A 12,257-nucleotide genomic window follows, 5' to 3' on the forward strand; every position below is an offset into this window, starting at 1 on the left:
GTGTTTCCAAATATGGTACTTAGCAAAATGAATATTCAAACGCTGTGTGCGCGCGTTACACGTTTCAACCCTTATGGGTTTCTGAAATGACTAATACAGGGCTGCAAATAATTTTTTCACTTGAAAGGACATATGTCCTATTAAGACACCATCTAGGTCAGACAAAACAAAATTGTGGTCGGACAGATTTTTATTCATCATTGCCGTAAAATGATTTACATGTATGATCAAAACATTGTCCGGACATCATGTCCGACCACACTTGGGATTTCGTCGGACATGAGCAAATTTTATTCGGCCAATGTCTGATGACTGACTGTTATTTGCAGCCCTGTAATATCACACCATCATATCAACTCAAGACCTGAGCTAAAGTGTGACCAACAAATCATTTCTCTTTAACTGAATATCAATACATTACCATGAAACAGCCTGACGAAAACACTTGATAGTGGATGCAGTCTTGAAATATATTGAATTTTCAGAAATACTTACAAATGAAAAACTTCGGAGTAGTCTTAAAAGAAATGATACATATCTGTGGGGGAAATTTCAATCTGAAAATTGTACATAAGCCTACTGATTTTAAATCATTGAGGAATTCCTTGAGGAATTACGTACAGAATAATTCCCAATTTAGAACTCAAAAATTGTCACACAAAAACAATCAATGATCCTCAGCTTGAACGTTTCCACAGAATGTTTCTGGATGTATTAACGTAGCGTATTAAGCAAGAGCGACAACTACTTACCGAGAAATGGCGTCGAGACCAGGCTTGAACGATGTAAGTTCGAAATCGCCGCCATTTTTAAAATGCACAGTCAATCCTCGTCCCAGGATCTTATCGGACAGAATCTGCACGCTAAAGGGGAAGCGGTAAACCGCCGTTGGACATTTACTTCATGTAAGGGCACCATATACTCTCTCAAATCGGTACTCTGGGGTATGTGAATAGTAACTTTGTTTTGATTGACCGTACGTATAAAAGGAGGAAAAATGTGATGACCCATGGAAAGTCTGAGCACATTTTGGTTGATTGGAGAGTTATTAACCGGGTGGGGGTCTGGTGCCCCCCGGTTCATCTTCGTTTTCTTTTGTCGGTACGGCATTGAAGGTCACATATGTTGAATGGCTTAAAACCGGTCATCTTTTATCACCTACTTGAAATTTCCTTAATGGGGGAAGGGGAATGGGACGGAGGAAATGTTTAAATTACTTGAATTGCCACCTGAGGTTTTCTTGTTAGCCAAGAGCGGTTAAAGATTAACCACCTGGTTTCAGGCTACTCAGTAGCTTCTTGTTATGGGTACTCACAACCAAACCACAGGAAATCCAGGATACCACAAAGTGCAAAGGGACTAGGAAAATGTGTTTGGAAAAAGGTGGCTTCGCTACACCGGGGCCCTGTTCTAACGCTTAAATCAAAAACACAATACGTTCAAATATAGCTGTGCCGTCGAAAATTTATTGCAGCCTTTGGCTTCAGTGTATTCCTACACGTACATATTTTCTAAATTCTAGCACAATTCTGTTATCTGGAAGCGTTTGCAGGAAGTAAAAGAAAATACGTACAGTTCTACGTATCGACGGAATTCCAGTTTTCTAGAAGCTAAATACTCGTGTAAAACACGTCACAAAATCAAGAACAATCGCTTGCCGCCGGCTGCATGTTTTCCCGCGCTTGGTATTGGTCACGTGTTTGCCAACGTTTCCGGTGCTTGCCCACCACACGTTTTCCCGCGCTTAACATCGTTACCCGTTTTCCCGCGTTTGCCACCGGCAACATATTTTCCCGCCGTTTCCCACACTTGCCACCGCCTTCATGTTCTCCACGCTTGACACCGGTTTAACATCTGATTGGTTTGTTGCAGTTTTCAGCCCATAGTGATTGGTTTTGATTTTGTTGACATTTTCGGGGAGCGCAAAGCTGACTACCAGAATTGTATTATTTATTCTCTCTTGCGACAAGAGTGGCAGGCAGACATGGAAAAACGATTTCATTTCATTTCACAATATTGACAGGGAAAAAAATTCTGGTCCAAGTGGAGTAGATTCAATAACTTCTGCCAAACAGCGTGTAAAACTTGGCTGGTTGTCCGCATTCCGGGTGCACGCACTTTGTGTCAGCGGTGATCTCCATGGGCTGGTCAAACGGAATGCACAAAGTCTTTGCTCCCATTGATGGTGCTCCTGGTTCCAAATCTTGGTCCCTGAAAAAAAAAAAAAGTAATAATAAACACGGAACACTAAGAGCAAGCTCACCAAAAGGAAAAACTACACCTTATAGTTTAACTTAGCTATAAAAGCCAGCCTGGTGTAAAAGTGGTGGCGTAGTAGTGGCGGCGGATCCAGACCTTGAATTAAGTGGGGGTAGCGGGGCTTTTTTTGTGTTTACCCAAAAACTCTTTAGCGCCGAAAGTCATTAAAAATATATATTTTACCTATAATAAGCATGCCTTCCCCCTCCCCCCCCCTTCCCTGGGACCCTCCCCTAGACCACCACTGTAGGCGGTCGCCGTTGAAGGGAGGTTAAAGAGTAAAGTGTATGGACCTCCACACTTAGAAGTGACCGTTTAGGGGGGGGGGGGATGTTACTAGATTCAAGTGCATTTGGCAACAAAAAACTATTTTTTGTTTGCATGTTATGTCACAAGTCACAATTAATTTGCCTTATTTCTGATCTTCACAATGTAAAAAAAAAGAAAACGAACTCTAACGCCAGTTAGAGTGAAGTTACCTTGCACTGTCTTTCTTAATCTTTCCCTCGCAAGTGCCATCACCACAGAACGGTGCTTGGATGATCTAAGTAGAAAGTTTTCAATTAATATTAGTGCCGAAAGCATCATTCAAGATTTCACAATATGCCTAAGCTCGATATATTCGCCATCTGCAAAGCCAAAATGGTGTTTGAAATCACTTGACATTTCTAAACAAAGGTAGCCTGCGAACGGACTCCCAAGTTGGGACGGGGTGAAAAAAATAAACTGGTACGCGGGACCTGCTTGCTTGGCTTGCCCTTCTCGGCTCGCGTCGTTCATCCGTTTATTTTTTCACCCTGCCCCAAACTTGGGAGTCTGTTTGCAGGCTAAAACAAAGGTCAACCATTTTCGGCAGAACTAATTATATTGTGATACTTCGTGGAAATTCTATGAGAGTTCCAGTTTGCCGGGTATCTAGTGTTTTGACAGCATTTCACAGCAGAAGGGTATCTGGACATGGCTTATAAAAATATATTGGAAAAAGTAAAGGCACCCGTGCTTTCTCTTTTTCAGTCCCAAATCTGCTCAAACTAACAACTCTCCTTACTGATTGCTTTACATTTCTTCTAATGTTAGTTCTAAGAATTTGATGTTGCATCAACACAATATTTCCTAGTTGTTGATTTTCTTTATTCTCAACTCCTGTCTGCTTAAAATGTATTGATGAGATGTTGTAAGAGGGAATTAGATGATGATGATGATGATGATGATGATGATGATGATGATGATGATGATGATGATAATTTAAAAAAACTCAACGCGCTTACATTTCTATATTAAAAAAGGTTCGTAAAATAAAAGGTTAGTTGGTCGTATTGGGGAATTTAAGCGTCATCAAGTACCAACCTTTTGCTTATCCAGCATTGCATTAAACTCTGACCACGTGTGAGCTACAGCAAGATTGGCATCAAGCTCTTTCTTGGCTCTGAACAAAGAACACAAAATAAAAAAAAATTAAATAAATTCAGAACACTGATACTTTTTAGGGTAAAAATGGAATTTGATTAAATTTCAACCAGTCACGACGAAGATCTTCTCATTCTCGTTTCTATTCTATACATGGAATTCTGTATTTATTTTAGAGAAAGAAATGTATTGCTCAATTCAAAACAAGAGAGAAAAATGATAGGTCACCATACTCGTTTCTTGGAAAATGGCGTTTTTCTTTTCTGCCGAGCTCCAGTCGCCATTTTTTAATGAGCGCGCGCTTATCAGTCAAGCGAGAATTAATGCGCAGTAAGGATGCGTAATGCAATACCAGGAAAACATTGGTTACCTGTTGTACATATCAGCCTGCACTCGCTCTAAAGTTTCTTGTATGCACTTTTCCATGCCAGCTTCCTTGATGGTTTGCTGTGGACACAAGAAAGCACAAAAATACACGGAAATAAAGTTTATTATTTATTTATTATTTATTTATTATTAGACTTGAAGTAGAAAGTATCGCCTCCTAAAGCCGGGTTTATACGAGCAGTTTTTTGTGGCAATTTTTATGTGGCAATTTTTTACGTGACAACTCGTGTAGATGAGAAAAATTGGTCAATTTTTATGTGACAAATATATTTGTTGACAAGCTGGCCTGTAAGCTTTTATGTGACAAATAAAAGTTGTCTCATACAAAGGTTGCTCTTGTAGACGACTCGTCACGTAAAATGTGTCAAATATTGCGTCTGCATATGTGGTCCCCAGTCTCCCAAACTCCCACTGAGTACTGTGCGCGCGTATCTCTGTGCGTATCTCTGCTGTCCAAGGTCATTACTGGCTCACTAAACTTTTGGACTGCTGACAAATAACTGTTGTGTCATCTACACGATCAAATATATTGTCACATTGAAATCGTCGCATAAAAAATGCCCGTGTAAGCCCGGCTAAAAGCGTCAAAACTTGAAACTTGCGCAGCATTTTCGCAAATTCATCTCATACTGACCTTTTCTCCGTTATCTCTTCGCACAACGACTGCTTGTCCGGATTTCATGTCACGAGGGCCAACTTCAATGCGAAGGGGAACGCCCTGCAAAGAAATTAATACAACAAAGGTTATCAACAAAAGATGGTGTAGTCAGCCAGCCATTTATGCCTTGAAAGTAACTATAGCAGACAGTAGCGTTTGTAAGCTGACTGTACTACTACAGTCAACTCTCTCTTAACGGAAACCTCTTTAATACAGACACCTGGTGTTGGTCCGTCCCTGCCATTTTTCAGTTATTTTACTGTAACTTAACTCCCTATAAGACGGACACCTCTCTAAAACCGACAGTTGGAGCCGGTCCCGATGGTGTCCGTTTTGGAGAGAGTTGACTGTACTAAACTATTAAATGTTTTTGAAGTAACGGAATACCCATTACCCAAGCGCAGTCTAGTGACTTTTTTAAGATTCCCTTCTGTGTTTTATTAAGATGATCTTTACTTAACATTTGCATCCAGCAAAAGACCGTATTCACGAGAGCCGCCATGATGCTTTTCGGAAATATCTGAAAACAAATTAGCCAAACGGTCTGCCAGAAGGGCAAACATTAGAAAAAAGACAGTTCATGGAAAATCGGCTCGTCCCAATTGGTCAAACATCGGTGCCGAGAGTACATCGCGTTACGTTTAGTTTCAAAAAGTTACTCGATATCTTGTCTTGTTGACGATGCACGCCGTTTGTTGTTCAGTTTTGCTATTATTGTTGTTGTTGTTGTTTTTACCCCTGGCGAAATGATTTAAGACTACAATACTAATGCTATGTTTACACGGGACTGGTCAGGAACGGATCCGGTCCGATTTTCGGACTGGATAGGCATTCTGTTTACATGGGACCGTTCTGGAACCGGTCCCGTGTAAACAGAAGCTGATCCGGTCCGGTCCGGTCCGGTCCGGTCCGGCGCTAATTCAAAGAAACCGTTTCAAATTTGCCGATTTTAACTTGATTGCCCCCTTAGTAAACACGTGCCCAATTTGCTTTATAATGTAAAAAATAAACATTACATCGGCGGCTATCATGAATGAGGCCAACAAGATTACATATGTGAATGTCGGTCTCCGTTGTGTAACTGTAAGTGACAGCTAACCAATTATATTTGCAGTTGTTTGCGTTCGTCCTTGAAGTTTTAGTTGTCGTTCACGGCGTTGTGGACAGAGTACCTTCAATTCCCAGTGGTTAAATTTCCATCCTGGAGAATAGTTATCTCTGTAATCTCCTTTGGCTCGTACTCCAGCAGCTTTGAGTCTGTCCTCTAACTCTTTACACTTGTCTAATAGCTTGTTCTTCTCAGCTTCAGGCAGAGTGGCTGTCATACCACATGGAACAATCACAGCCTGCAGATACACACACACAAAAAATAAAAATAAAAAAAATATATTGTACAGTACATGTGGATAATAGCATGCCTTCAGAGTTCAAAGAGCGAACTCAAGAAAAGAGGCAGAACTGATCGAGCCTACTGTTTAAAGAGGCTTTGTCACGCAATTTTAGGCAATTTCGGCACTGACTTACTGTTCATAGAATTAACTGAAATATCACAATAACAGTGGAATAGTTAAACTCAAAAGAAACACAGAAAGGCCAAAAAGGGGCATGGATGGGCAAAATTCGAGAAGATTAAAACGGATTGCGTTCGGGTAAACTTGAAAAACGTCAGCCCGACATTTTTCAAGTTTGAGTTTATCTCAATTTGTATGTAAGTGCCATTTGCAATGCTCGAAAATCATCCTTGTTTGTTATGTTGCCGTGATTTTGCCAATAAAAGACTTTTGATGAAGATGAAGTATTCAACATGACACGAGCAAGGGACAAAGATAAATTCTGAGTCCCCGACGGGAATCGAACCCATGGCCTCCCAGATACCGGTTGGGCGCTCTAACCAATTGAGCTACGAGAGACTCGTTGAGAGCTGGGCCATTTTACTAGGTTGATAAGTGACACGCGTCCTGCATACTGCTAGGATCAGCAATGTCGAATTCATCAAGTTTGTAGTAAATAATAAAGCTCTGCCAGTTTTAAGTTTAGAGCTCTTAATTAACGAAAATGAATAGAATTACCTAAAATACCGTGACATAGCCCCTTTAAGATTGTCATTTGTCTTTTGGATGTAGTGACTTGACACTTACCTGAATTGAAGCGACACGAGGAGGTAGCACAAGACCTTGATCGTCTCCATGAACCATTACCATTACACCTACTGTTCGTGTGGTGAGACCCCACGAATTCTGATACACGTATCGCTTATCCTGCAAATAGGATACAAAACATGGTTGAACTACATGGTTGAGTGAATGTGGTCCCAGACCCAGCCAACATTCAGGGTCTTTAAATAACTGAGGAGCAGGGCTGTGCTCTAGCAGAGCCCAGGTGCCTCAGGCGTCTTACTTTTGCCTTCGGGCGACCTGTTAAAATTTCTATCGTGAAAGCTTCTAAGAGCGAGGCACCCAAGATTTCTTACAGAAGAACCTTCGGGCACCCTACAATTATTCTAAGAGCTCAGCTTTGAGGAGAATATGCTGCCTTTGCAATGACATCTGCAAATGGTTAGATATTCAAGTCCGTAGGACTCATCTCCTGCATCTTCAGTGTTACGGTCAGCAGAACCCACAAACTTATGATAAAGAGTAGGGCACGAAGTTCCCGGTGTTGTGGTCTGGTCTTTGCCCATTGTGACGTTGTACTGTTAAAATGCTCGGAGATACTAGTTATGTTAAAAGCTACTCCGCAACCACGGTCAACCTTACCTGTACTGTTGGGTCAGGATCTTCAAATACAATGTCAAACATCTTGGAGAAATTCTGTCCTAGATGATGAGACGTTGCACCCTGAAATAAAACAATCAAAACATTGGCATCTAGTCAAATAACGCATGCAGGTCTTGTTCACAACTCACGCCAGTACAAACATAAAGACCTATTTTTTGTGCATACCAATTTGAGCCGACTTTGTAAATCTCAATAAAACCACTTTGAAAAACATGGATAAAACTTGATTCATTTCGAGAAATACTTGTTGGGTTTAGGATGAGGGTTAGGGTGAGGGTTTTCGGATTTTGAATAGAAAAGTGATGGCGACCAAGCACTTCTTCACTCACTCATCCTCTTCGCTCCTCTGACTGGAGCATAAGGCTACCCAAGCACTTCTTGGCGGATCTTAAACACATTAAGAATGTTTTGGACATGTTCTAAAAAATATCTCGGGACACTTTCACATGTTCTGACATTTGCGCAATTGAATTTGAAAACGTTAATGGTGTGTAAGATGATCCAAGGATATAACTAAGTCAAAATAACATTTTCCACCATCAAAATCACCATAGAGACAAATGAATGACATTTAAATGCTTAAGATCTTTCCTGTGGTGTAGACTGCAGAACAGGCCCTTTAAAGAGTGGTAAGGATGCATCACGAGGTGGTTCTGCAGACTTTCTGTGGGGTACACTTAACAATTTACAAGACAAATGTCATTTTAATGTGGGTTATTCCAACAAACCTGAATTCCACGTCCACTAGCTGAAATGTATACTTCAACTGTGGTTGTAAAGTCACCGCCCGCAAATTTCTCCTTCTCGGTTTTTCTTCCTTTAATTACTGGGATGGCCAAGAGGTCTGTGTAAACTTGTCGATAAAGATCTAGAATAGTGTAAACCTGTGTAAAAAGATGACACAAATTTATTGACAACATTACTGCCATAAAGTTCTATTCCACTGAATTCATTGTTGACCTACATTACTTGCAAAAAAAAACGGACTATTTTAATTTTAGACAAAAAAAGTGTCCAAAAATAAAACCACCCAAAACATTTGTAAGCGTCCGAAATTTCAATCATCCGGAATATTTAAAGTACAGTATAAAACTCCAAAGTACACAAACAAACCCGATGTGACAAGGAAGAGTTTTGAGATGGCAGGAATAGTGGAGACTGTCACTAAAGAACTAGAACACGACGATCCTTTTGAAGATCTTGTAGCAGATCATAAAGCCACTGTGAACTCCGAAGCTTTTGGTTTCCTTTATGTAGCAAACTTTTGTTGAGACACTACTTGAGCTAAGTAACGGCTTGATAGTCATTTCAGCCTGTTTTTCGTGTTTTGTAGGCATAAATTTACTATAGCTATGTTTCAGCAAAGTGTCCGAATTTTTGTCCGAAATTTGTCCGAATGAAATGAGATAAAAAGTGTCCGAAAGTTAAACCTCCAAAATAAGATGTCCGAACTTTAACGTCCGAAATTTTTTGCAAGTAATGTAGCTACATAATTTCTATGATGCTACAGTTGAAAGTCTGAATTTTACTCACGACAGAGTTAATAAATAAGCCCTCAGTTGTTGTTTAAGTAAATCAGAACTTTTTAGTCAATATAATCTCAGGGATTTACATTTATCCACAAAACATTTTTAAATGATGTTAACATTTTTATAACTAAAAAAAATGATCATGCAGATATTATCGACTTACTTCATCAACTGCTTCGTCATAAGTGGCAAATGCAGAATGACCTTCTTGCCAAAGAAATTCACGTGTTCTAAGGAAGGGTTGTGGGTGTTTAAACTCCCATCTCTACAAAAAAATCAACAAACAATTACCATAATTTCACCTTTCACAGAACCAACAAAACATCTGGTAGAAAAAAAGAGAGGGAGAAAGAAGTTATATGTACTAAGTTTTTCTACAAACCACAACATTATTCCATTGATTGAGTTTTAAGGGAAGGTCTCGGTGTGACTTGATCCACTTGGCATAGGCAGGATACATAACTGCAAATTTAAATGTAAAAAAATTCAAATAAATTGAAAATATGGATAAGGAAAACGTTGATCCAATCTTGGGGACCATCGTTATGAGTCAATAAGCTCACTGGAGACAAGACGGTACAGGATTCCAAATACTGTAGCATGAAGCAGGTAGGAGTACAGTCCCCCCCCCCCCCCCACACACACACACACATTTTACTTTGTGTCTATCATGCTGTCCTACTTTAAACTGTATCACGGTCGCCACAGACATAAGTTTTCAAAATTCCCTGACTTTTACCTGATAAAAATCAAATTTCTCTGACTAAAAAATGCAAAATGTAAGATAAAATGGCAGCACATACATGTAGCCTCCCAGCATTTCCAAAGGAAAAAAAAAACATCCATGAGATCACATTGACCTAAAATATTTCTTCAGACCTTCAATGGCATTACATCACGGGTGATATAATTTCAATTTTTTCTGACTTTTCTTCAATTTTCCCTGACCCAAAATAAAATTCCCTGACTTGACGTGACCTTGAAGAATTATTTCTCCCAGACCATTTCCTGACCTGTGGCAACCTTGTGTATGTTATTAGGCATCTTACCTGTCTCACTTGTCGGCCTGATTGCAATTGGTTCTGCTAACTCAGATTGGCCTGATTTTGTTACCCAGGCAACCTAAACAGCAGCAATCAAGAATCCATGATCAGTAATGGTGAAGTCTTGAATCGTGCAGAAAAGATTTACGTATACAATGTACATAAAAAATATATTCAAATCTTTCAGTGTAAAAATGTTCTCTCTTGTACTGGTTACAGAAACATTATAAAAAGATTGGAAAATTGAGTCAGTAATGGAAGGCTATTTACTATGTTAATTGTGTTTCTTTAAAATAATCTTGTCAAATTGATACTCCAAGAACTTTTAATGACAGCAAGCAAATAATTTATTCCAGGGAACTTTGTAAAAAAGATATATTTTTTAACTAGTTACCTCTGGTGCAAAATCTGCTATATGTGTCTTTTCCTTCTCCAAAGCTGACTGAGACACAAACATTGGGAAATACACATTCTCTACTCCAAGCTTTTTTATTTCTCCATCAAAGAAAGCTGTCAAATAAAGCCAATAATAATTTTCAATAATTTACAATTTACCACAGGCTACTTAATAAATATTTAAACTCTAATATGTCTTCGATCTTTAACATCTGGTATGTCTAATCACATTCCAAACAAAATTTTAAAGCATTTCCATGATATCATCATGATTTTATGCTTTGGTGTTGAGCCTCAGACTAGCCTCACAGCTTGACATCAAAATGTCACTGTGAACACAAATACAGGCTTGCACATAATTTTATTACCTTCAGCTATTTAAAAACACCTGAGCAATAAAGATCTTTATCACTCAGGTTTTTAGAGTAGAAAAGAATTATTATATCTGTGGGTACCAAAGCCCTGGGTCCAAAACTGGGTATAAAAGTTTGTTCAATAATTTTAAAAAAAAGTTCAGATTTCTTAGCTTTCAGCTACCTGACTGCAACCTTCAATGGATGTTGTGGAAGACTTTATTAAGAAATCAGTCACAACATACGTGTGGCTTTACAATCAATAACAAACTAAGCTAAGCTAGAAAAAGAAAACCTATCATACCGTAATGATTCGATTTAGCGCCCTCCTTCCAATAAGCGCCCCTTCCGAATAAGCGCCCCCCCCTCGAATGTGTTTTTGTCAATAAGCGCCCCTATTCCAATAAGCGCCCCCAATCTAATAAGCGTCCTCATTCTTATAAGCGCTCCTATTCTAATGAGCGCCCATATTGTGGATAACTCTCCCTACTGAAGTCATTGACGTCGAATAGATAAATTCATGAACATTCACCATACTGTACAGGTATATATGTACTGCTAAAATGGACAATTCTTTTAAAAGTAACTGAACTTTCAACAAAATGTTGCTGTTACAGTTTCTGTTATTGTCAGATATTTTAATATTTATTTAAGTTTTCTTTTGAACATTCAAGGTTGTTTCTCAAAAGATTAAATAAGCGCCCTGTCCCGAATAAGCGCCCTCCCTTGAGGTGCCCCGGGCGCTAAATAGAATCATTACGGTATGTATTACAAGAAAGATTTTAAGAAATAAATTTAAAAAGACATCTATTTACAAAAGCCCATTTGCATCATTCCGTTTTTACTTTAGGGAGTATGAAGTCATGGCCCCTTTCTCTAAGAGCTCTGTTACGTTTGGGTGGTAGCAAGTCATATAATACATGGCCAGTGTCACTTGTGATTTTGTTGAAAAGATCACTGTCCCTATTCTTTGTAATACCAGTTATCAAAATGATCTTATTTGTATAGCAAAACGATAGGCTCGCCGAAAAAAGTGTCAATCCGATCTAAATATTTGCCTTGATAGGCGGAGCCCCACACTTCTAATCTATACAGAAATAATAAGAGTTTACTAAGCTGATCTTTAGTGTACCCATAATATTTGCATACCCTAAGAATATATAGTCGACTAGCAGCTCTAGAAAGTAAACTTTCTAGAGAATAGTCATAGCATAGTCAGACATGTCTGACTATGCTCTGTGCTGTCTGACTGCAGCCTTCGAAGACAGAGGTTTTAATTGTGTATATTAGTAAAAAAAAAAATTTCCAACATGTTTTATCCTGGCTACAGGTCATCAAGGATTGATTATCTATAGCCAGGACAAAACATGTTTAAAAAGTTATTTGTTAAAAAAAAAAAACCCTATCGCACATTAAAAGTCCTTCTTGTACCAGGGAATTGTAGTAAT

The 12,257-nt window shown here is 39.0% G+C and overlaps 1 protein-coding gene across 1 annotated transcript in view; it reads right to left on the reverse strand.

Moving 5' to 3' along the window:
* Nucleotides 1-1,734: 1,734 nt before the first annotated feature.
* LOC144630311 (bifunctional glutamate/proline--tRNA ligase-like) overlaps nucleotides 1,735-12,257 on the reverse strand; it is a 34,080-nt gene continuing 23,557 nt past the window's right edge. Inside the window, exons 24-36 of the mRNA XM_078488653.1 lie at nucleotides 10,455-10,570; nucleotides 10,067-10,139; nucleotides 9,400-9,479; nucleotides 9,181-9,282; nucleotides 8,217-8,372; nucleotides 7,468-7,548; nucleotides 6,850-6,969; nucleotides 5,884-6,057; nucleotides 4,688-4,771; nucleotides 4,037-4,113; nucleotides 3,607-3,685; nucleotides 2,739-2,803; nucleotides 1,735-2,211 (exon numbers count right to left, since the gene is read on the reverse strand). Coding sequence (XP_078344779.1) covers nucleotides 2,055-2,211; nucleotides 2,739-2,803; nucleotides 3,607-3,685; nucleotides 4,037-4,113; nucleotides 4,688-4,771; nucleotides 5,884-6,057; nucleotides 6,850-6,969; nucleotides 7,468-7,548; nucleotides 8,217-8,372; nucleotides 9,181-9,282; nucleotides 9,400-9,479; nucleotides 10,067-10,139; nucleotides 10,455-10,570 — 1,364 coding nt within the window. The 3' untranslated portion in view covers nucleotides 1,735-2,054. The remainder of the gene's footprint in view (nucleotides 2,212-2,738; nucleotides 2,804-3,606; nucleotides 3,686-4,036; nucleotides 4,114-4,687; nucleotides 4,772-5,883; nucleotides 6,058-6,849; nucleotides 6,970-7,467; nucleotides 7,549-8,216; nucleotides 8,373-9,180; nucleotides 9,283-9,399; nucleotides 9,480-10,066; nucleotides 10,140-10,454; nucleotides 10,571-12,257) is intronic.

The sequence above is a fragment of the Oculina patagonica genome, chromosome 11 (genome assembly GCF_052425735.1).
Source record: "Oculina patagonica isolate OP01 chromosome 11, crgOcupat, whole genome shotgun sequence".
In the NCBI taxonomy this organism is placed as follows: Eukaryota; Metazoa; Cnidaria; class Anthozoa; order Scleractinia; family Oculinidae; genus Oculina; species Oculina patagonica.